Genomic DNA, 25,917 nt, shown 5'->3' with positions numbered 1-25,917 from the left:
TCAAAACAGTGGCTTTTCTGGAGACTTCCACTCCCTTTTCTTTTGTCACTCCCTTCCAAATGTGGGATTTATCATTTTCTCTAGGGATGCTATAAACAAAACACCTAGTAAGAAAAATACATTCAACTAGCTGTGAGGAGAGCACATCTAGGAACCATGGCAAACTACAAACATAATTAAAACTGGAGAAGCTATGTTTTAGTTTGACACACAGAGAGGATGTGCTTTTTCTAAGTGCCAAGCGCCTCAGTTAACCATGAAACCTGCATCAAGAAGAGCCGCATCTCCTTTAATTCTGCCCTTTATCAAGATAAGTGGTAAATATACACAAGTTAGCCACCTACAAGCCTATAATAGTGACTGCAGAACACAGATACTTCATTTGATAAAATGTACTGAAAGAAGGGGGCAGGAAGGGAAGATGGCTCTATTACACACTACAGCTAACTTGCAAACAGTGTCTGAGAGGGGCCTGGTAACATAAGAGCATTTAAAACTACTTTGAGCATTACTAGTCTCAGTTGAATCTGTGCATGTAGACCAAGTCTCTTTTAATTGCCTGCTGTAATAATCAAGTTCTGTCAGCTGTTTCCTGATTAGGGATTGCCTACACTTTTTATCTCCCATTAAGTGCAAATCAGGGAACGGCACACACAGGTACAACTGGGGCTTGGGAGCATCTGTTTAAGTGGTAGGCAGGAACTGAGCTGCTTGAGCTCATAGTTGTAACAGTGTGTCTATGCGGGGTGTGGAAACTCTGGGTTAGAGCCACATGAAACTGTCTGATCACAGAATGGTTGGGGTTGGAAGGGACCTCTGGAGATCAGCTAGTCCAACTCACCCGCTAAAGTAGGTTCACCAGAGCAGATTGCACAAGAATGTGTCCAGGTGGGTTTTGAATGTCTCCAGAGGAGAGTCCACAACCTCTCTGGGCAGCCTGTTCCAGGGCTCTGTCACCCTCAAAGGAAAGAAGTTTTTCCTCATATTCAGATGGAACCTTCTAGGCTTCAGTCTATGGCTGTTGTCCCTCATCCTAATGATGCTGTGGAACAATGTTCTTGAGTTAGTCCCTTCTCTGGTAAGTTGATATCTTGTCGAGCTTCCCAGTGTGAAGTTGTAAAACTCTTCAGAAGAATGTTTAGTGAAAACAGTGTTGTACTATTGTTTGTTTTAGTCATTTTGAGCTAGGTTGGGCTAGTAGCCTATCTGGCTGGAGTGAGTCAAGCAAAACCTATCAAAACTGAGTTTACACAGGTGCTTAGTTTAGTTTCTAAAACGATTTTGCTTTCATTTGTGCTGATTGGCTGAATTAGGACTGGGCTTAACTCATGTTTCCATGTGTTTTGTTTTTCTATGAGTCATTTAGCAGTACTGTTGGCAGCTTTATTCCTCTTTTTTTTTTCCTGTATCTTACAACTTTTTTCCCACTATTGCTGAGGCAGTAAAAAGGAAATTAAAGTAAAGCAAGAGGTGTTTAATGGGTGCAATGGACTCATTTGTTGTTTTTGTTCTGGAGAATGAAATGCTAAGTGTCCACAGATCAGTATTTTTCATACTGCATTCGTTGAACCTTATAGCATGTAAAAATGAACATGTGCAAAATCAAGGTGGTGAAAAACTTAGGCTGTTTGTATGCCAATATCATTATAAGTTGTGTCCCCTTATACTGTGGTAGAGTTAGGCTTTAAATATAGAGACCTGGAGCAGGTTACAAGAGAAAATGAATATAAGTAGAGCCCTTGATTTCATCAATTACACTTGAGTATCCTTAACTCAGAAGCACCTTCACAGCACACCTTAGGTTCTAGACAGGCCACCTTCTCCATTTATTAATTAATGTTTAAACTCTTTGAAGGTAATCACTTGTTTCCAAAGGAAAATCTTGTGTTATTTCAAATAGTGTCATAAGGTCTGTCACATTATAATCTGAACTTAATGCAGTTTGTTTGTTTTTTTTAAAAAAAAGGATCCATATGCAAAATGAGATTCCATACTACATGTATGAGTCAGTCCCACATCACGTGTCTCTACGGTGTTAAAGCAAGACCTATAATTTACCTTTTTTTTTTTTTCCCCAGTGCTCATCTGTGAGGAAAACAATAATGCAACAGGACCACCTCACACTAAACAGAAAACAATTCAAGATAACTTGGAATGAAACACATGCTTTCATAGGAAACTCTGTTTTGATGTTTCTCTCCATCAAATTCCAGGCAAACGAACTACAGCAGTTCCTAATGGGATTCACCTCTATTTGCTGCCAAACATCTGTGCTCTTAACTACAACTTGCTGCCAGTTTCAGCCTATGTCCTGACACTGCTCAGCAATGCCTTAGATAAAGAGCAAGGGTAAAGGAGGTGGGGGGAAGGTTGCTATCCTGTCCCCTATCCAAATGAAAAAAAAAAAAAATCCCTGAGACATATGGTCTTGCATAAAATAACCATCAGAGAGAAGCCTGGTGCAGTGTCAGGTTAGTGAGAATATTCCAATTATACAATGTCTAAGCAGTACCTCATTTGCAGTCACTGTGTAAACTACATGTAGATGACAAGACTGTGGGTCATAAGAGATGTGTATTTTAACAGCATCAGAACCTTTACCCCCAAATTATTAACAACAACCCTAAAACCATTATTTATCAAGTAATATAAATAAGAATCAAGAGAAACTATTATTTTCTGTAACAGGAAAAAAGTTGTTTGGGCTATTTAGCTTGCTTTTTTTTTATTATTAGTAAGGAAAATCTGGCTCGAAGAAACTTATCACCAAGGAAATACTAGATTTCAACTGGACTTGGGAGTGCTTCATTTTAAGCAAGTTTTACAGCATCTCTTATGTAATAGAACTGATAGCCATGCAGGGATAACTGACAAGTCAAATCCAGATCAGAAGGCACATGCATGCTCACACAAACTGGAACCATGTCAGTCATGTTGCTGGCTTATCAAGCTCCGTTCTCCAGGAGAACATTATATGGTTTGTAATATGTCAGAGAATGTCAAATTAAGGGCTGCACAGCAGTGAAGGGTAGAGCAGAAAGCATTCTATTCCAGGCCATTGATTCCTTTTAACAACTACATGCAGTAATTCCCAAAACTATCTACTCAGTCTCAATCACATGGAAAACATAGCACAATGTTAGTTCTAAACCTTGCACCCAGTGCAGCTTGATTATTAGACCATCCAAGGGGATTAAAGATGATTGATTTAATCGGAATAATTCTTTTAATGATAACTTGTTGCATTTCTCTTCCCCCCACCTCCTTAAATGTTTAATAGTTCACTTCCTGGATTCCCAGTGCATAAACTGAGCATATTTTCTTCCTACAGGAAATGATCCAATTAAGTTGATGTATAATTGATAATGAACTGTTTAAGCTGATTTTTCTCTTGAAAAAATCTTAAGAGCATGCAGTAGTTGCCTGACCCTTCTTCCCTCATCTGCAGCTGAGGGACATAATTTAAGGAAAAAAGGGGGAGCAGTCTCAACATACTCTAAGCAAGGTAGACTAGGGAGGAATTTCAGCTCTAGTGAGCTGAGCTGGCTTAGGGCAAAAATATTGACTACTTGAAAATCATTTAGTCCCTGATTACTACTCAATAATCAAGTTGCTTGCAACTTGGCCAGTGAGACACAAGGAGTTTAGATACAAGTGGCTCGGTAAACATTCACATTAGAGATACTGTGCATTTACCAGAACGTCTTAACATTGGTGCACTAAGTATTGCAGTTGTTAAGCTTCCCATTCTCCATAAATATGAACTCTGCCAACCTGTCTTGTTGCCTTAAAGCAGGTAACAGTGGGAAATGTTGATAGACTCCTACAAGTTTAGTAATTTACTATAACCCTAGTGCAATGTCAAAAATTGATGTAGGGAGACTGGAACATATTTTTGTAAAGTCATTGCAGTAAGTTTTACAAACCCAAAAGCTTAAAATTGTTCTTAATTTGAAACAGCTCTTGCCTACCTCAGCACAACTATTTACCACTTGCTAGGTTTTGTTCTTTTCCCTGCTCTGGCACCAACTCACTGTCCAACATGGGTCACTTACTTCTCTCTCTGTGCCTCTCTCCCTGCTGACTTTTTGTTAGACTGTAAGGCCTATAGGTACAGGCCTGCTTTACATCAAGTCTTGTCAACAGGCTATTGGCTCCACTTTCTGCTGAAGTATCAGGGTACAAGTGTTGTGACAGTGACTATCACCACATTGAAGATAAGTGACTAGCTAGGCATTGAGAGCTGTTGAGCATGACACTATCACATACATTTTATGCAGTGCTTCATTTCGGCCCCCACTGATCTGGCTTGTCATCAATCCATCTAACTCAAAGGTAGGAATGTATTGTCACGTACAATGATTGATACAGGTACCATCTACCTGACATGGAAACTCTCTCCATATTCAATAGATATCCTTCACCATTGTTCAAATGAATCTCAATTCTCAAGGGATTTTGCTGACTGTTCTTTACAATCAGAGCAGACTTCCCTCTATCACCAACAAGAATTTTACTGGAATTAATTTTTACAATTACACAGTAAGATTTTTACAGCACTACCTGCTTAGACCACTTTAGCAAGACTCTGCCACTGGGTATGTTATGAATATATTTTCTTAAAGGACCGTGGATACTTTTAATCCTTTGTTCAATTTTACTGTTCCTAGGTATGCTCATTTTATGCTTCTAAGTAACTCTACTTCAGCCTTGGAGTTTGCACCCTACAAACACTGAGGTCTCTTCTCCCCCAGGTTACCCTTTCACCAAGAGATGGATACATGAGTAGATACTGAGATATCTGATCATGTGGGGTAAGGTACCATTGCATGTATTACTCTGTTCTTTCAGGAATCATTCCTTTCTGTCATACTATGCCTTTCACTATTGTAGCTGGCCAGTTAGCTAACCTTCCTCCAATTTTTGTGCATACCATTCCTGGACTGAGATCTGTAGAGCTGAACACAGTAGTCAAGGTACAGCTGCAGGGGGACTGTTCACAGGCAATTAGTAACTTGTTCTACTGTGTTCTGTCTCTTCATGCGTACACTGAGATCCCAGACTCAATGAGTCTCTTATTTTGTTGCAATATTATCTATGAATTTGCAATTTTTTCTGGACAAACTTAAAACTTTATGGTAAGGGTTGACGTTTTTCCCTGATACGCTCAACCAGCTTGGAGACAATTTAGATTCCAAAGAACTATGTAAAAATACTCTAGGTGATGCAACTGCTCAGCTTACATGCCTCAATCATTTTTTTTCCAGTATGTTTAAGGGTGGTTTTCCCACATAAAATGACCAATTCAAAACTGAGGACTTGCAAAATAAGCAAAAAGAGCGCTTTATAATTCTATTTCTATTCCTTTTGAGGTAGAATTCTTAAGAAATTTTGTAACAATTAAAGATAAAACAATTCTGGACTAAACTTTTTTTGTTTTTAAACTGACTACTTCCTCTTAAGTTCTGCATGTATCAGTTCCTGAAGTCTTATCTGATAAGTTTTTGTGGGGTTCCTTAAGTGCAACATATATTTTAACTTCCTGTATTAAGTGCTGCCAACTCACTTTAGTATAAAAATGTGTTTAAGTCTACTTAGAACTGTCACATGCTCTAATAATGTTACTGAAGTGAGTGCCATTAATGTAACTTTAAAAGGCAGGAGCCTTGCCTGCAGAGACAAGCGGACAACTTTCACTCACAAATCAGTAGGATTTGTGTTCACTTAAGCAAAAGGGGAAGCAAGCATCTTTCACTGGTTTTGTTTTTCAGAACGCGGCACACAAAAGCGATTCATATTTGCTGAGCTGTGCAAACCCCATGCACAGAAACATGCCATCAAAGCAGGCAAAACATGAGAAAATTGCAGGAAAAATTGGAAATAAAACAACATACTGATTTACAGTAGAGTGTTTTGGGAAAATTACAGAAACTTTTGCCTTATGAAAGATACAGTCTCAATCAAACTGGGTTAGGGCAGACAAGCAGGCAGGGCACTAGAAAACAACTCCAACAATGGAGTAGAGGCATATTGTCTTGTCTAAAGGCTCCATGTTTGAGTTCGAGCTAAATGGTAGCAGCACCTTGGCTCCCAGCTCCTTAATTTAATGGCTTCTTCTCATTATTCTTCCAGTCATAGTTTCATAAGTGATCAAACAGTTAAAATAAGCAGTGTTCAGAACAGCAACATTATCTGCTTCTACAAACTTCCCCTGCTCCCCTCCTTGACAGAGTCCAATACTGGTTCTAGAGTTTACCTGATGCCTGAGAAATTGTGTCTCAGACTGAGCTATTTAATGAGTATAAAGTCTCCACAGTTTCTCCTGATGAAAGCACTGGATCAGGACCACCTATAGTTAGACACAAGTGAGGCACTCTTGAGTTAGCTTGCTTACAGACTGCTTACAGCTCAGTATTCTTGTATCAAGAGATGTGCAGCCTCATGACCCACAAAGCCAGGTTACAGGCTATATAGGTTACAACAGATGGACTTGGATCTAACAATGTAAATGATAAATTCCCAAATAGTTCTTTATCAAATGGGGAGGGGAAAAAAATCCTATGTAGGAAAGGAAGGGAAAAAAAGAATGCATTTCATTTTCTTATATCACTATGTGACAGTTTCATACTACATAAATTGTGCACTCCAAAACCTTTACAGTTCACACTGCTATGGCTTGCTCATGAGGCCACACTCCATGTAATTATCAGCCAAACTACATCAGTAAACCGTTCCTGATAGCATAATAACTTGCCTTCAGCATTTTTCTAAGCTCTAGACTTCTGCTTATATTTATTTACTCTGACAATGCTGTTCAGTTGCTACTTTGTAAAGTTAAATATTAGCAATGCCAGAAGAGCTGGAAAGTTCATAAAACAGTGGCCTCTACAGAAGACTGCACAGAGTTTTATATCGTTAGTTGATATTATTCAACAGAAACACAATGCAGCATGGTGGTGCTTAAATCCTTACTAAATTCACTGGGATTTTATCTGAAGTAAGGAGGTGAAAACACAATGCAAGCTTTTCAACATCTGAAATTTAGCATTTACAGGTTTTCTGTAAATACTAATCTCCAAGTCTCTTGAATGTTAATCCATGGCCACAGTTAAACACAGTTAAAATGTCCAAAGAAAATAAACTGGAGTAATTGCTTAGACCTCAAACAACTGCAGAAGCAGGTATTAACAGATACTCTACCATGAAGCTCATCACTTTTTCTGCCATCAATCAATTAACTGCTCAGCTCTGGCAGAATTTGCTGCAAGTGTAACAATGTAGCAGCCAAAACATTTCACAGCTGAGTCCAGTAGAGACAAATGTAGCAAAGGCTTTGAGCAGCTGCACCTTTCACACCACCTTTTAAGCAATACCTCTGCATGTTTGTGACGTAGGTATTTCATTTTTATCTGTTTTGAAATTAGGTTTCCCTTTAATGACAGAGTGTCTCTCTGAGTCTGTATTCTCTAGCTAACTTGCAAACTGAAATGGATTTATAATGATGAATGAAAAGGAAACCTGTGACTATTTCATGTTCAATTAGATCTGCTTATCAATTTTATAATGCAATGAGAATGAATTGTCATAATCAGTCAAAACCCTTTCAAAGAAAATTGAGTTATAACTATAGCATACAAAAAAATCACATTAATACAGCCACCACATATGCATTTAAAGAAGAAAGACAGAAAGAGAGAAAGACAGAAAGAAAGAGACTATTTATGGATACTTCTGTCCATGCTCAGTGGTAAAACAAGAAGGCTGGCAGGGTATCATTCTCCCATTGCTTCCACCAAATACCTTTATGGATGCTTACTAGAGAAGAGAAAATGAGAGTTTCAAATGCAGCTAAATGAAGCTCTAGTTAGACAGTGCTTTGCAGGAAGCTGTAAACAATATTCAAGCCCCTAAAAGCTCCCAAGAGCTATGAAATCACTAGCACTAACTGATTTTGTTTGATCCTTTATCCCAACAAGTGAGAGTGACACAGGTAAGACCGAAGACAGTTTCCTATCAGAAAGGCTTTCTCATGCTCTTTTATTTCTCAGCAAAAACTTTTTCCACAGCCCTAACAGCCACATAATAAGAGTACTTTTATGGACTGAAATATGCAGTAAGCCAAGTGTTAAAATGTCTATTCCATCTGCAGTCATTAAATAAAACCCTAAACAATTCAGGAGTTCAGTCATAGTTTAAAGAAGACAACACATTTAAGCTGTAGAATAGTATACTTAAAGTTTGCTTTCTCTGTACAGTTCCTGTCAGTGCTAAGATGTTATCTTAAAACAAAGGGCTGCCATTATGTGTGTCTTTTCTTGTGCTACAGCTCTGATATGCACAAATCTGGGACTTTTACACTCATGTTTTTCACAAGTGCCAGAAGAAGCTGGATTGAGGCTTGTGCAAACACCATCTGCCAAATCTTATCAGAAATGTTTCCCCTACTCTGTCCACAAAAAAAAGTGAAGGTGCTTGAAAGCTCCTGGAGGTATGAAAGAGGCAGACTGGCACTGCTACTAGCCAAAGACTGCCCAAAAATACCTTGGCCAAGAATGGGGGATAGTGGGACAGCCTACAAGATGTGCCAATCTTCTGTATGTTTGACTTACAGACTCCTTAAGCTGAGCTCTTCAGAAATCTCAAGTGATTGTGCTCCTGCTGATTCATCAAAGAGCAAGAAGAGTGGAGAAACCTGATGCCTTGGAAGGGGCCAAACTGCAGGTCAGTGACCTTTGTAGGAAAGGAAAACTCCAAAGGCAAATGTCTTCATGCCTTTATCTAGTTCTATCTTGACATAGAGATTTTGAAATGTAGTATCCTTGGAAAGTTAACATAATCAGTCGGGGGTTAAACATTCAGCTCTTTTTAAATAAGTCTATCACTAGTGACTTCAGCGTTGCATCACTTCACACTGGCAGAATAACCAGTTCTTTTAAGTCTTTGAAATGGCACAGAATGAGATTTTTTAAAAGGAGTACCACGTGGGCTCTACTATCTTTTCAGGAAAATAAATGTTACTGCACGAAAAGGTTGATTATATTTCTTTAGAATGTTCAAGGAAGCTTCTGAAAATACATTTATTTTAAGGAATGAGAAGGAAAATAAGTTGCTTAATTATGACATTACACAAAACACACTATTGAAGTGAAATGATAAATTCATGACTGCATAATATCCTGTATGAGAGTAGTATCCTTTCTTTGGAAAAAAAAAAAAAAGGGGCGGAGTGGAATTAATTGTAATGGGATCTCTCTCAGAAAAAAAGGATTTCGTTATTGGTTTTGCCTCGACATTTAACAGTAAGCTTTTTTCCTCTGTGGTGCTTACATGCAGCAGCAGCACTCTTAACCTCCCATAAAACACATAGTGTTTAGTTTAAGATGAGGCAAATAAATCAGGTCTCCACAAGCAAATGTGTCATCTTGACACACAGCTAAAATACTGTCCTGCACTGATCAGAACCAAAATGTTCCTCTTGCTCTGACCCCTTATTGAAAATAACAGTAATCAGTTGAATAGCCCCATCTCACTGATGGGACTTTCTCATGGTATGCTGAAAACAAGGAACTGCAACTTACCACTTACTGGGAAAACAAGTGTTTAAAGTCAAATATGTATTCAAAATGCTTCTCTGTATGGGAAGATTTGAGCAATTCATAAATTTCACCCATTCCTAATGATTTTAACCAGTTGTTCTCAACTCTCTTTGGGTGTCTCAATTTGTTTTAAATCAAAACTATAGCAGCCATTCCTCAATGCAACTCCCACAAGCTCACTGCACTTGTATGGAGTCCTCAAACTCCATACAAGGTTTGAGCATCAATAATTGCAGGAGTGGCAGGAAATGTTAATTTACAGAGCTGCATCTCTGAGATAAGGAGAACCAATTCTGCCTGAAAAAGCAAGTGGGATTGGAGAGTATGCCATAGTCTTGAGGAAATGTTAAGTTTATTGCCTGATACTCACAGAATTGATTATCCCCTTAAGTGCTTGGAATCCTCCAGTGACAGGGAAGACTTGCTCTTTTGTGTCAGCAATTTTTTCAAGCTTTGGAGAGAGAACACATGCAAACACGTGAGTCATTTGGCAAATTAAATACATCACACTGCTTTTCAGCCTTAAAATGTAAATGGCTGTCTAAAAACAACTCCCATCAGCTTGGCAAAGAGAAGGAATTTTTTTAGTTCCCTCACAGCTAACTACATGTCTTTTAAAACAAACTTGCAGATGTCCCTGCTCATTGCAGGGTGGGGTTAGACTAGATGACATTTAAAGGTCCCTTCTAAACTATTCTATAATTCTAAATGGGAGGACTTAACTACAACCTAATGCAGCTAACAAAATGGTATAGTGGATAGCCATCATGTCAAACCACCACATGAAATAAAACTTTCAGAGCCTGTATCTTGGCAGTGATTTTGCAGCAGTTTCCAGAATTACCTTCCCTATTTGCTGTGCCTTCCATTAAAAAGCCTTTCTATGGCCCTTGTATACTTCTGTATACTTCTCCATTTAAGTCACTTTCCCAGTACAAGAGTAGCTACATCCCCGATTAGGACACAGCAGCTCTGGAAGAACTGTCAGGCAATGAAAGACATGGACCCTTCTTATCCCAAGGTTGTTATATACTCTGCTTGAAGTTTGTTTATAACTACTCTGTTAATGCGACCTGTAGCCTAATTTAGTCACCACCTTAATGAAAGTGGTTTTGCCTGCATCCTTTACTGCTGGCAGCTACCAGTCAGCAAGGGTATTTCCTGTGGGTCTTCTCAGCAATGAAGGTGACACACATTCTATTTATGTCCATGTACACATCTGAGTGCCTGCTTCCTAAGCCTCAGTGCCTAATGTAAGTAAAATTAATTTATATATTATTTAACATTAACTGTATAAAACCCTGACAAGATACTGCCTAGTAGTCTAAAATGCTAATGTTCTTACCTGTTCTTGTACAAAATCAAGGACGCCAACACAGTACACTCTAGCTCCCAGCTCTCTGGATTTCTTTGCCTGCCCCAGAATAGAACAGAGGAATAAGAATTTTTTTCATTCAATAGACAGCACACAAACTTTTCAGAATATAACATGCATTTATTTACATCTAGCACTTACCTCTTTCTCTGCATACAAGGGAATCTGACCATCTAGCTTGCCATCTGTCAATGCAATGATGATACTAGAAAACCTTGAGGCTCCTTGCTTCGCAATTTGCACATTGGCCTGAAAACAGAAAATATTTATCCAGCTTAAAATTACACTTGAACTTTTAACCAAAATACTACTTCTAAGCGAACATAGTATCTGAAACAATGCTGAAGTCTCATCTTCAAACCCATCTCTTGTGCCTCTCTTTTACTCTTTACTAACAAGGAAGTCATTCATCAGTATTTTCCAGTCAATGGTCAGCCCACCTCCAGAGTGCTGGGGTCACTAACTGATCAACCCTTGGAAACACTTGATTATTTCAGGATGGATACCCTGTGAGTTGTCAAGATCACTTCTCCTTACATCCACCATAAGGTTTCCTTTGCTACTCCTCAGATTTCAAATCCCAGTCAATAGGTTCCAAGATACAAGAATGGCTTAAAATATATATATTTTTAAACAGCAACAAACTTCTCTTTGCCTAGCTTTTCAGTCTGCAGATCACAATTACAAACTGGGCTCCACAGGCACAGAGGAAAAAAATTAGTTTCTATTCCTAACAGTGAAAGTTTAGATCCTTACCTTCAGGGCCCAAGTCTGAGCAAAATGGTAAAACATACTTTAACTGTATGTCTGAAGAAAATATAAGCAGTTGGAACTCCATAATTAGGATAGTCCAAAATTAAGACCATTTGTCTTGAAAATGGTGATCTGTGCAGTAAACTCTCCATAAGCACGTGCTCTAGAAAATATGGTTACACTCACAGCCCTACAAAGCTGTGTGTGACCATTTACCAGTAATAAGTGGTATGCTGCATTAGCTGTTTGATTGATAACAAAGAATCACTCGCTATTGCGAAGGATCAAGTCAAACAAATTCCATATGGAAATTTTCTGTGATGGTTAATCTTCTGCATGGGATTTGCATAGTATCTGAGCAATCTTGGGACCATTTTGAAAACCAAAAAGATTTGATTGTAACAGATTGAGACATAAAACCAATCTGTTTATGTTACAGCTTGCTGTTGTTATCCAGATAGTGAGAAGAGAGGATATTTTGATTGCAAGAAGATAAGTAAAGCCTACCTGTTTTAATCCTTCATGTATGTATGTATCACCTGCTGGTTTTACCTCCTCCAAATCCTTGAGACCTTTCTTGATTTTCTCTCTGAAAAGAAAAAGGTAAAAGACTGTTAGTATGATTTGAAACGGGGAAAGGGGTTAGTTTATTGATGGAAAAATCAGTATTTGACATAAGGGAGGTCTGAAATTAAAATCTGTAAAATATAGCATTCAGCTGAGATACCATGCGGAGGCAGATTTTATATTCACAATGGGAGCAGCACTGTGGTAATGGATATTTTAGACCTAAATAACACAATATGCCTCAGTGAGACAAAGAGCTAGATTCAAGTAAAATGTTTCAGACAGAGCAGATATTGCAAAGAAGTGGCAAACCCTCAGCATAAAGATAGCCCAATGGAAATTCTGTTATATTAAGTCTACTTTGCTCAATTAAACGAACTTCCCTTCCAATCATGCTGCAATTAAAAAAGAAAACCCTTAAAACAGCTGTTCTATATCTAGAGTAAGCTTCCAGGTCAATATACAGGTATTTAATGTGGTACAACAGAATCACAATAATTAAAATCCTCTCCTTAAAAAATGCACCATTTGCAAGACAACTCTTGTATCCAAGGAAAGGGACCAGGATTAAAGATAGTTTTAAATTTTTCAGCTGTCGCTACCTTTCTGTGTGACCTTTGACAAGACATCACACTTACACAGGTTGCAGCTCACTTATATTTAACCAGAGGATGAAGTTGTGCCATTATTTCTCATGGGCTTTTAAATAAATCCATCACTGACTGCGACATGCTCGGTTAACTATAATGGTAAGACTGGAGAAGCACATAGGTAGCACAAAAGGAACTATTTCCAGTGAAATCAATACGAGTGGGGAAAAAAGGCAGAGACACTTTACTGAAAGAATCAAATCTGGAAGTTTTTAATTATTATACAAAGTTCTAGTGAAGCTCATGGAAAGTTGTTCTAGGGAAGGACAAGCAAAAAATAAGCAGAGAAAAAATCTGGGCCAGAATGTATAAAACACTATAACAAATACAGGTGCCACAGAGGAAACCATCAGGGGTGAGGAGATGGAGGGAAAATACATTATAGGAAGCATGAAAGCTTTCCTTAGGGTAAACAAAATGAGAAAGAATGCATATGTTGCTCTGCCTGAATGCCACCCACAAGTCATTTGTTCCACTGATGGGCTTCCTCTATGTTTAGAAGCTCTGTTCCAAAGTACAATCCATAGCTGTAATAAGCTTCCAATCACAGGATCAACTGATATGATTGGGAAGCAGGTGGGGGGGAAAAAAGAAAAAAAAAAAAAAAAAAAGAAAGAAAAAGAAAAAAAAATAAATGTGGCATTGAATATATGGACGAGAACAAATTATGTAAGATAATACAATCTGTTTGATCCAAATATTTTACATTCTGCATCTAAAGAAACAACTTGAAACTGATTATGTATGAACGCAGATTATAAACCATATACTTCATGCTTGCCAGAAATGAGCGGCAGCACATCACAGGCATTAGTGTTCTGCTGCCAAGAAACAAGCAGCAAGTGAAGTCCCAGTTTTCTGAAACAGATTTCATTTTGCAAAAATAGCTTTTGTACAATTGCTTCAGTTTTACTTATTTAAAATGTCTTGTGACCCGGTCACACAGAAGTCTCTGGTGTTTCCAGGCCTCTGACTACAAGAGGTTCCAGGAAAATCTTTGGTGGCATGAGCTTGTTTAGCTGCATTTAATCAGTCACCCTCTCTTTCCCTTGGGGCACATCTGTACCACATAGGCCCAGCCAGGTGTGAACAAGCTCCACCCATGCTCTGTGTTGATTAGGTACCAGCGAGTCCTGGCCTGGGTGTCACAAGGCCAATGCACATGCATGTCTTTGACCCCAGCAAATGAGCCCCACCAGACAGCAAGAGAGGTTAGTTCAGTCATACTAAAACTCACACCGAGCAGGCCTGGAGGGTGGGCACAGGAGCTCATGTGTGCCTGAACTATATTGATAATGGGACCCACTTTAGTCAATCAGCCATAGCACTCTGAAGCCCTCATTCCATCTCTCCAGTGCTTTCAAAACCCTCTTTTCCCTAGTTTTTGTAATATTTTTGTAGTTACAAAATCTACAGAAAAAGTCTAGTTTTAAAACTCATCTGTACTGAAATAACCCCAGGTTCCAGTATAAGTTGGGGAATGATCTATTAGAGAGCAGCGTAGGGGAAAGGGACCTGGGGGTCCTGGTGGACAGCAGGATGACCATGAGCCAGCACTGTGCCCCTGTGGCCAAGAAGGCCAATGACATCCTGGGGTGTATTAGAAGAGGGGTGGTTAGTAGATTGAGAGAGGTTCTCCTTCCCCTCTACTCTGCCCTGGTGAGACCACACCTGGAATACTGTGTCCAGTTCTGGGCCCCTCAGTTCAAGAAGGACAGGGAACTGCTGGAGAGAGTCCAGCGCAGAGCCACGAAGATGATGGAGTGGAGCATCTGCCTTATAAGGAAAGGCTAAGGGAGCTGGGTCTCTTTAGCTTGGAGGAGACTGAGGGGTGACCTTATTAATGTTTACAAATATATAAAGGGTGAGTATCATGAGGATGACACTCGGTGACAACCAATAGTAGGACAAGGGGTAATGGGTTCAAACCGGAACACAAGAGGTTCCACTTAAAATTGAGAAGAAACTTTTTCTCAGTAAGGGTATAAGAACACTGGAACAGGTTGCCCAGGGGGGTTGTGGAGTCTCCTTCTCTGGACACATTCAAAACCCTCTTGGACACATTCCTGTGTAACCTCATCTAAGTGTTCCTGCTCCGGCAGGGGGATTGGGCTAGATGATTTTTCGAGGTTCCTTCCAATCCCTAACATTCTGTGATTCTATGATAATAGAACTGTGACCCCAGTCTGGGTGTCTGGACATTACCACAGTACAATTCAGTAGCAGTGATAAAGGTCGAAGTGTCATTGGCTTTGTGGTTTAAGTCAAACAATGGAGGGAGGTGCAAAAAGCAAAACAAAATCAGCAACTTGTAGCCTGTCTGTGTTTGGGCTCAATGACTACAAATTTAATATCTCTTCTCCATTCAGCATATGCACTGCATTACACCTCTGTATTTTAGAAAAGGCACATCTAATTTTTAATAGTTACCCGGTCTGTTCTCTCTTTAAATTTTGTACCTACTTCAGGTAATTCTTCCAGCAGCAGCCAGGAAACACAACCATGGCTACAAGCTCTCTGTCAGTTTGATCTGTGGGTTCTTTTTACCTATTCCATGAACAGGGGCTGCAGGTGAAATCCCAGCCTGGCTGAGGTCAGGAAAGGTTCTGGTGGTAGCTTCAGCAGTACCCACTGGTCTTGTCTCTTTGAGCAACTCTGCTGTACGTTGTCTCGGAGGGCAGGAACTTGCACCAGTATTGGACAGAGGGCTTGTTTGCTATGAGGGAGACTGTGCCAGCTCTGCTGCGAGGTATATGAGCCTATCTACAAATACTGCTCCCTACATGGGACAAATTCTACACTGAACTTGTCTTGCACCATCAGTGTTTCACCAAGACAGGGCACTATAGAATTATATTTAGAAATGAGAACACACCATTTAGTAAAGAGAGATTACAAAGCAGCCCAGCTTTTCAAACAACTTAATCCATTTAAGATAAATTAAAATGTAGCAACCTCTCTTTACCTGAGCATGTGTCCTGGTTTTGTTAAAAACAAGACCAGTTTCTCTTTTAGTGAATTTTCCTTTCAGCTGAGTTCTTCTAAGTAATTGCACTTCTCTGAAGTTGGCTACATATTTTTGTAAACAGGCATAGCAATGGAATGCAAGGTAAGGACGGATGTCCCGTAAGTGAGAGGGGCAAGGAGGAGTGAACTGAGCAAGTGACTAAAACTGACCAACTAAGTATTCCATCCCATCCACGTGATACTTCACATAAAAGTGGGAGATCACGAGGGTCTTGTTGTTCTTTGACTATGGCCGGCATCTGGGGAGGACCCTGTCTGCCGTCCCTGCAATCTGAGGCCTAGTGACAGACCCTGCATCCTTTAATCCAGTTTGCTGCAGAGTCCAAACCAGGACTTCCAAATGCCTGCCCTGAAGCTGCTGGAGCAGTGCTGAGCTTTGCCAGGAAATTCAAGAATGGTTTTGTATATTTTGTATTATTTTCTCTATGTTATTAGTAGAATTAGTAAAACATTTTTAATTCTTTCCAACTTGCAAGTCCTCTCTCTCTTTGCCTCTCTTTGCCTTCCTGTTGCCTTTCCTTAGTGGAGGCGGGGGGGGACTAAGGGGAGAGGGAAAGGGGAGTGGCTTAACAAAGCATCTGCCATGGTTTATTGTCACCCTGCATTAAACAGTGACAGCATGCTCCACAATTCAGATCTGCTTTAAATGTAAACATTTGCCTTTCAGAGTTGGAGCATGCCAAAGCAACTATCAGCAGAAGTTTACAGGGGAGGTTTCTCTCTGCATAAGCTCTGTTGCACCAAGCTGCAAGCTTTTATTTAGGCAACTCAACAGGTACTGCTTAATATTATCTCTTGTTTTAAGTAAGTTTAATTGATACAATGCTAAAAACAGTATTGTGAGCAGGCAAGTGGTTCAACTATTGATGTTAATACATTGCCTAGTTTCCTTATGTAGACAGCACCACAGCATTTGCTGGCAGTGGAAGACAGATAATAAATAGTTTCTTATACAGTAGCAGGGTGTAGATCAAACCCCCATTTAAAAGGACCAATGATAAAGCTACAGACCAGTAACAAAGCACAGGCTGCCTTTGTTTTCTAGAGACCTGATACTGTCTTTGAGACCAAATACACTTAACAGAAGACAACATAAAGGAAATAAATGCATCTTCAACACGTATAAAAGTTTATACTTGCTAGAAAGCAAAGTATGTTTGAGGACTGAATCTTAATAGCCTTTCAAATCCCTGCTTTTTTGTGGGAAAAAAAATCTGTGCTTGTATGTTAGAGCTGCAGAGGTTAGAACCAGCTGAAATTGGCACATAAGCCTCAGGTTGTGCTGATGCAGTTGGGCAGGGGCCTGGCCTTGTATGAAATGCTGAGTCTCCATTAATATCTATGCAGTTTTAATTAGTGGTTTCTTAGCTCTTCTGGATGGGGGACAGTATTTTATATTTCTTTTCCACATTCCATTCTCCCTATTGAAGTGCTGGAATCTTGAATTGGTTTTGTGCCTTGGCAGGGAACTTGTGATTCCCAATGACCAGGAATGGGGCTGTGTGCCTTCAGGGCAACATACTTAATCTCTAATAAAGGCAAATAAAACAGGTGCTTTGGTTTTGCTCCTTAGAAGGAAATATAATAATAGGAAAACACACACTTGTTAGTGAAACGAAGGGGACAAAGAATAAGTGTTCTTTAAGAAAAAGAGGGATGGTTGTATCCCCAAACAAAGAGCTGATGCACTGGTAAAAGTAAACCCTGCACATCAGCCTCCTGAGATGCACGCTTTGGAAGAGATTTCTGCTTTCTACATCTCTCAAATATTCAAGAGGGCTAGGTACAATTACAGTAATTTTTCTCCTTCGAACTATAGGCCTCCTGCATGGGCTCCAGATGGAAAAAACTAAGTGATTGACTCTGCCATTCTTTATATACCCAGCAGAACATGCTTTCTGCAGATGGCTCTGTTTTGGTAAGCTTCTTGAACCAAAGCGTAGGGTTCGCTCACATGACAGTCTGAACATGCAGAGATGTCTTGCTAGGTTACATGTCTCTCTGCATTAAAGGAACAGTTAGTTAACTCCATGAAACTATCGACAAGCATAGTAGGGTATGGTTGGTCATGTACCAGATGCTTAAGTGTTCTATTTTCCCATCTTCATTACTATAATCTTTCTTTAGCTCCAATAGGAGTTTCACCTCAGCAGAGTCAGTAGGGCTAGTCCTGGCCATGGACACTGGTCAAATGCTGCAGAAGTAAGTTTACAGAACCCAGAATTTCTTCTGGAATGCAGAAGACATTGTGCCATCTGGATGATATTTGTAAGTGTATCCACTTTTTCAAACGACTCACTTCTCAAAACTAGTAGCACCAAATGTGAATGCACAAATTTTTGTTTACCACTTAGCATATAGTTTCCAGCTAAACTTCACAGGTGAAATGTGCATCTCTAAAATAGGATATAACCATTGTGAGAGGTCTTTTCCATCTGGGTGTTTTGTTTGGGTTTTTTTCCTATGTATTTATTATAGCATTTTGTGTACTGTGGTTAACAGTGATTTCTGTTTCCAGAACTATTCACATAGCACTGTGCATAGTCACAGAATATTTGGTAATCTGGACAATTCAGTGCTATGGTGTGGGTTTCTTTATATCCACAGCTTTATTATGCAGTAAAAAACAGCAAGAACTTTGTGCAAACAATTAGAAGCCTGAGGCATTCGAAACAAAAAAGACTTCCCTAGTTTGAACTAACTGCTGAGACTGAATTGTGGTTTCATGACGTTTGTGAATGAGCAAGTAAGTGAGAGGAAAAACATCCCTGCAAGTCCAAAATGCACATTAAAAAAAACAAAGCAGTAAGATCCCATAATCACACACACATACACACCCATTCCGAAAACCACACTGGACTTACCATCCTCATCTTCTATTTGGAACAATGACTGTTAGATATTCTAAGTAATTTTCCACTGTTGACTCCTTTAATGTTTATAAGGACAGCTGTTCCAACTGTATCTATCCATTCTTACCTCTGTAAATATGGTTACAGTTACTACTGTCTCCATCATTCTTCTTACAATTCCTCCTAAACAATAAGGGTAGTAATTTCCTTTCCCGTACCACATTCACAAAAGCATCAGTAAACCTTGCATTAAAGAAAAGTCACACAGAAGAACTCACTGGAACTAAAAAGGGTTCTTCCTATGCTTTAAACTAGGCTTCCGAGAAAAATATGTCTATTTCCATGGCTTCAAATGTGCCACAGACCTGCAATGAAAAAGGCATTTGTGTTTCCGTGGCTGGGTTCCAGAGTTCTGCCCAAGCACTCAAAGTGGTCTGTATGCTATCAGCACTGCCTCTCACTGTTTGATAAGGAATAGGCCACTGACAGGAATTAAAGGCCTACTAAAATTGAGATAAAGGATCTCATTGAGTTCAGCAGTCATCAGAACAGGCTTAAGTGTCCTCTCCTGACCTCTCTCAAGCCATCTAGAAAAGTGGCTTGTAACCTTGTGTGTCCTCACAGAGAGCAGATCCAGTATCCAAGCCTGAGTAGGGGGAAGTGAAAACTTAGCTGTTCTAAAGTCAGACCACTTTTTTAAATGCTAAAACAGGAGGGGCTTAGAATTATGTCTTTAGACGTTCTGTATCTAGGGTGTCAGCTTATATTTCTATAGCAAGACACATTTGTGTGTTGCCCATGACAGGTCTCTTGTAAATACACACTCAAGTAAGTCTTATACTTGCTGCTCTGTACTATTAAAAACAAAATAAAACCAGTAATTTTGTATTGACTCTACTAAAGGGAGCAGAAAGGACAGACTACCTCACTTCTACCCTGCCACAGTTCATTAAAATGATTCCTAAATGGTTTATCCACATGTTCAAAATCCAAAAAGTTGTTCAGTGTGTGTAGCTTCTGGACAGAAGGGAGATAGAGAGGAGGTTGTGTTGGTTTTGACAAGGCTGAAAGGATTCTGAAGGAGTCTGACAACAGTGCAACTGTCCTCCACTAAAAGCAGTGATTCTGCAATACTGTTTAGCAGTTTCTGTGATCTTTAGTAGTTAATTTTACAACAATCTCTTCTCTACCTCGTTTTCTTCTTCAGCGCCTCTCCACCTGTCTTTATCTTAGCTGCTAATGATTATTTGCTTTAGAAAATCAGAATGAGCAGCCTTGAATTGCATCACCTTCAAAAACATCAACTGAGACAAAGAGTTCAGGCTTATGCATACAACCTCACGGTGCCAGAAAGATCTCACACCTTTCAAGTGGCACCAACTCCACTGTCTAAAACCTATTTTGAAGTTCTAATTTGAAAATACAAAACTAAATACCAACCTTATATGAGATTATGAAACTCATTAATTTACCATTGTATGCTTTACCTAGACATGAAAAAATACTGAAGACGTATCTACAGATGTTTTTTTTACAAAAGCAAAAGAAAGACATCTTTCTCCTGCTGTGCCAAGGAAGATGCAGAGATGAAAAAATTACTTTTAGTTGCTCTGCAAAGCAGTGGCAGAGTTCACATCAAGAATTTATTCCACATCATTGTTCTCCTTACTTTTTCACTAGGATATCCATTGATATGTTCACAAAATTAAATCCAGCCCTATACAGAGGCTTCATGACTGGCCACCACTTAAAGGTATAGGTTATTTTTCAGTATCTGTTACTGTTCCTCTGATTTAATAAGAGTCCTTGGGTGGAGAGGAGGGAGGGGGAGAATTAAAAAAGCAGTGCACTGACCTGTCTCCAGTTAATGGCATAATGACGTGTGCCTGGGTGGAAAACACGATAAACGATAATCTCATCTTGGGGCTTTTAAAAAAAGGGAAGAAAACAAGCAAACAAACAACATTTTAAACAAATTAAAATAAATGCACAGATGCATAGCATTTCATTTGCTTATTCATGCTTCATTAGTATCATCTTTATCTTCCAACTTCTAAAGAACATACTTTCAACTACAAACACAGAATGAGAGAGGAATTAAAAGGTATCTGCCCATTTACTCCTTACTGAGATACTTTGAGAATGAAGTAGCAGAATTATTCTTTCTTGCCTGACTGGACTCCAGACCATGACATGCTAAACTTAAGATCTCATGCAACCTAACTGAAAATGAACTTCACAGGTTATGATCTACCAAAGTACAAAAGGTAACACATCCTTTTATATTTTCATAGTTATTGGTGTTAAAATAAGTCAGGGACGTAGACTTGCATTACATTCTTGCTCTGGGGTATTAAACATGGACCCGTTCAAAGGTCAGTTTCCCCTTTTTATAGTTTGATCCTGACACAATGTAAATTTCAAACTGTACTTTATGGTCATAAAATGATCAACATCAAACAAACAGTGCCCTCCAACTGGTTCATTTCTTAAAAAAGGAGCAAGACAAACTCTTTCAGAATTAGTATGTTTTCCTTTTGGTGACATAAAATTGTGACACTTAAGATCAACTTCCATAAATGTATCTGGGGAAAGGTCATTATAAAAAGCAACACTGTACAAATTTATTTTATTAAGGAATTTAGACTTGTTTTGGAGAGGTCCACCTGTGTCTTCCAGCAAAACTAAGAGGAATTACATCCAACTATCTGTGGAAAATGCATCTCTTAAGAACTGATGCTCTGGAAGTCCAAGACAGTAACTCCCCTAAGAAATGTTGCTACAACTTATGTCTTACCTGCTTTTGATTTCTATTCATGACAATTTCAGTATATTCAGTAATTTTTAAATTCACTATATATGTGTATGACCATTAATTTATTGGGTTGATGCTAGTAAAGATGTAACACTTGTAAAGATGAATGACTATAAACTTTCAGTTGCTTATGTCAACAATGCAACTTAAAATTATTGACATCTTGGAAATGTAAGTACTGGGCAAGTCTTGCTCAGATAGCAAATTGTCTTGCAGTCTATCCATTAAGGCTCTGAATACAAAAATCTGAGAGGATTTGAATTAAACTATAATCTAAGACATGGTATAATCAATCTTAGTTGCCCCAAACAGTTGCCAAACAAATAACAAGTACTTGCAATCCAGATCTCTTTGGATTACATCACCACCTAGCCCAAGTAACATGGGACTTCCCTGTCTGAGATGCAACTCTCTGTACTTAATAACCTTACGATTTAGTTAACTTGTCTTTAGGACAACCACAACACTGTCCCCTTCACAGGACATCCCATTTCTGTTCTACTCTCCCAGGACTCGGAAAATGTGATGATGGCAGAGGACTGTATGAATGCACCCCATTAGACCTGACAGCTCTGGCAGGTGCAGGGCTTTCAGAACTAAGATAAACAGCACACACTGCTATTACTGCAAACATGCATTTTACAGATGAGCCAAAACAGAGAGCAGATGCACAGGTCACATGACCATGAATTAATTCTTCAGGTGAGAGCTGAAGCAAACTGCTACCAATTGGTCCTTTGCCTTCTTCCTGCAACTACTATTTCAATTTAAGAAAAGGCAAGGTCAAATGACTCTGTGCCCTATTCTGAAAGTGTCCCGAGGCCTGAAGGCAGGACAAAGGCCTCATCAGCCTTCAGAGGTGCTCCAGCCCCATCAGGGAAACACTGTAGGTATACTGCTCAGGCTCCCACAAGAGCCCAAAAACGGTCATGCTGTGAAGGGTTTGTGCCACATAAGGTTGAGTCCTCAGCAGGCAGACACCAAGCAAGATGCTCTTAGGTTGGGCTGTCTGGCTCAGCACTATAATTGATCCTCGTTCAGTGTGAAAAGTCAGTGGAGTAACTTGCCAGTTCAATAGCTTTATTTCAGATAATGCAGCCAGACCACTACACAACAACTATTGCAAAAGGGAGTGTCATTTGATGTCATTTTGAAGTATGAGATGATGAACTGAAAGATTTACCCTGGACTAGCAGCATCCTTTCAGTGGGGGTAAATGCATTTTTTCATTACTCGCTGAAAAGAAGTGCTGCTTTGGTCTCCTTAGTTTATTTGGGTTTTCTTTTTAATTCTAAAGCTTATAAAATAACTTTCAAATGTTCATGTTACCCACTTGGTTTACAGAAGATTTGCTTTTTACAAGATGGATCTAAGCAATATTTAATTGCACAAGCCTAACTGTATCCCTTTACTAGCAAGCCAAGTTTATACTTGCCTGCTGCACTTCATTTGCCTTAGCAAAAAGTACCACATTATCTATGTCTGTGTGTTTTAGGGGGTCTTCCTTTGGGTTTGTTTTTTGTTTGGTTTCTTTTTTTGTGGGGTTGCGGGGGGGAGGGGCGGGTTTTGTTGCTATTTAAAGCAAAATGCTGCATCACAGTAATTTTCAACTGTTTGTACAGAGTAGTTAGCCTGTATTTACAACAGCTATTTTGATGGCAGCAATACTGCCAACCAGTTACAGACAAAATTGGCTACATATATGTATAACATACATACTGTTAACATGGGACAAACTTCCTGTATGTTTGTCTACACTTGAAAAACACTCCCTTTTGACCTTCACCATATATTTACAAATATATGGTTATGTATTCAGATTGCCTTCTTTATATAGATGTCTAAAAGCAATAAACAAGAAATACTCTAGCGGAAATGAGGCATGTGGCTTATAGGAAAAAACCTTAAAAATAAAATAACATGTGAGAGTAATTTTAGAGACTAAGTATTTAAAGATGCATATTACCACCTTTTTACTGAGTTCCAAACATGAGAATGTGAAGTTTCCAATATTTTCCAGCAATTTAGGCACTAGAAGCCAAACTCTTAACATGTTTATGAAACATATCTACTTAGTTTACAAAAGCATGGGTTTTTTTCCAACATATCCCAGTATTATAGATGTCACAAGGAGAAAAACGCACCTCACAAATCTTTCTGTCAGTTGGTTTACAAAATCAAATATTTCGTGCCAGTTCTGTGCTACACTTCCAGATCTGAAAAGAAAGCAAAAGCTATTAGTAGGCCTTATTTAAGGAAAGCAAGGAGGATGACAATTTCAGTGAGAAATTAGCCAATACAGCACTCTGCTTTTCTAATTATTTCAAGTTAGCACCAACCCTGGCTCATGGTGGAACTTGCTTGTGATTTTTTGGGGGGTTTGTCAAGCTAAGGCATGGCAAACTGCATACATTAAACAGCACACCAGATGGAAAAACACATTAATAACTTCTTGTGAGGCCCAGCAGCATCAGTTCAAATAGCCACTCTATCAAATCTAAGTCTTTCCTCTTCCCACTCCACCCGAAAACGCGGAGCGTGCTGACGGCGATCTGTTATGCACAAACTTCCCCACGAAAAACATGATAATCAACAGCTGTTGAGGGGGAGGGGTGGCAGACGCTGCCTGTTGCTCGGGATGCCCCAAAAATGTCCACCGATGTACTTTCGGGCGGAACACAGACCTTCGCTAAAACCCTGTTCCCCGGAAACTTCACAATATCCACGGACAAGGGTGGCGGGGAAATTAAACCCACCCGCGACTCTGCAGCGAGGGCACCGAGAGAGCCGAAAACTTTCTGTGAGCTTCCCCACCACGGACGGTACAGCCCAGCCGTCGGCTACCGACCCCCGTCCGCTGAGCGCCCGCTTCCACCGCCATCGCTCTCCCGGGCAGCCGTTACAGCCCGTAACGGCCGTTACGGCCCGGAGCGACCGTTACAGCCCGTAACGGCCGCGGCGGCGCGCACACCGCCACAGCCCGGCTCCCCTCGGCCCCGCGATGGCTCCAACGGCCGCGCGCGGCCGGGAACAAAAGCCGCGACCGGAGAGAGGTAGCGGCCGTGACGGCCCGGCCCGGCCCCCCGCGCTCCCCTTACTTGTCCAGCACGAAGTACATGTCGAAAGCGCCGTGGCACGACGGCCCCTCTGGAGCCGGGGCGGCGGGTAGCAGTGGGGGCAGCAGCAGCAGCAGTGCCAGGCAGCGCGGGGCGAGGCGCCCCCGCGGCACGGGCCCCGCCATGGGGCTTCGGGACGGCAGGACGCAGCGGCGGCGCTGAGGGGACGCGAGGGCCCGGCGCTATGGTCCTGCCGCTCTGCGGGCGCGGGCGGTGCTGAAGTGGCCGCGCCTCGTCCGCCGCCGCGGCTCGCCCGGCCTGGCCCGGCCCTCCCCGCCCGTCAGTGACGGCGGCGGTGCCTGAGGCGGGGGCCGGGGCCGGGCGGGCTCGGCGCGCCCCTCTGCGCCTGTGTGGCGCGGCCCGCCTCCCCTCACCCTCACGGCTGCGGCGGCCACCCGCGACTTCGGCAATGGCGACCTCGCGGCGTCCCCGTGTCGTGTACTCCCCCGCCCCGCTCCACCGCCCCAGGCACCTCCCCGGCAGGCGGCGGCCTCGCTGGCGGCCCGCGGCTGACCCCGGGCTCGCGTCCCCGGCGGCCGAGCCCCGCTGGAAGCCTCCCCCCACCCCCTGAGAAGGTGGTGCCGGGGCAGGCTCCCGGCCGGCGCGAGGTCCAGAAATGGCTGCTTTCCGTGTGATTCTGTGCTCCCCTCTCCCGCAGGGCCAGCCCAGCTTCGAAGAGCAGCGACTAGGAACCGGACGGAGAGAGAGGACTTTCGGAGGTGTGAGGGCTCGCCGTGCAGCCTCGCGGGGCCGAGACTCCCGCAGCTGGATGAAGCCCACCCGTAGCCGGGGTTCGCCTTGCTTTGTGCAAATTTTAAAAGTCCACAAGAGCTGACAAAACTGTTTGCAACGTACTAGAAGTACCTTATTCCATGCTGACAATGAAAACTCATAATTAAAACAAGACCTGTGGCTCTCCAAGCTTTTCTTACTTTGGGAGGGCAGGCATGTCGCCTCATACATTTCTCTGAACTGCTTCCTCACTGGGATTTGATGCTCAACCTATCCATTAAGTCACTGTGTGTCAACTACCCCATGAGATTTAACTTTTTTTTTTTTTAATAAATTATTAAATCAGTTGTTCACTTTCTGAGCATTCATTTTAGTTGTTTGCCAGGGGCCCTGAACATTTTTCTAAACCAGCAGCCATTTAAAAAACTGTTGCA

At 40.9% G+C, this 25,917-nt stretch overlaps 1 protein-coding gene across 1 annotated transcript in view; it reads right to left on the bottom strand.

Annotated features, from left to right (window-relative positions):
* Positions 1 to 25,194, bottom strand: part of ANTXR2 (ANTXR cell adhesion molecule 2) — a 122,574-nt gene extending 97,380 nt beyond the window's left edge. Inside the window, exons 1-7 of the mRNA XM_082050326.1 lie at positions 24,734 to 25,194; positions 23,780 to 23,851; positions 20,675 to 20,746; positions 12,232 to 12,313; positions 11,113 to 11,220; positions 10,942 to 11,010; positions 9,967 to 10,047 (exon numbers count right to left, since the gene is read on the bottom strand). Coding sequence (XP_081906452.1) covers positions 9,967 to 10,047; positions 10,942 to 11,010; positions 11,113 to 11,220; positions 12,232 to 12,313; positions 20,675 to 20,746; positions 23,780 to 23,851; positions 24,734 to 24,876 — 627 coding nt within the window. The 5' untranslated portion in view covers positions 24,877 to 25,194. The remainder of the gene's footprint in view (positions 1 to 9,966; positions 10,048 to 10,941; positions 11,011 to 11,112; positions 11,221 to 12,231; positions 12,314 to 20,674; positions 20,747 to 23,779; positions 23,852 to 24,733) is intronic.
* Between the last annotated feature and the right edge of the window lie 723 nt (positions 25,195 to 25,917).

Source organism: Streptopelia decaocto (assembly GCF_964273445.1).
Source record: "Streptopelia decaocto genome assembly, chromosome: 4".
Lineage (NCBI taxonomy): Eukaryota > Metazoa > Chordata > Aves > Columbiformes > Columbidae > Streptopelia > Streptopelia decaocto.
This window is presented reverse-complemented; position numbering and strand designations above follow the sequence as displayed.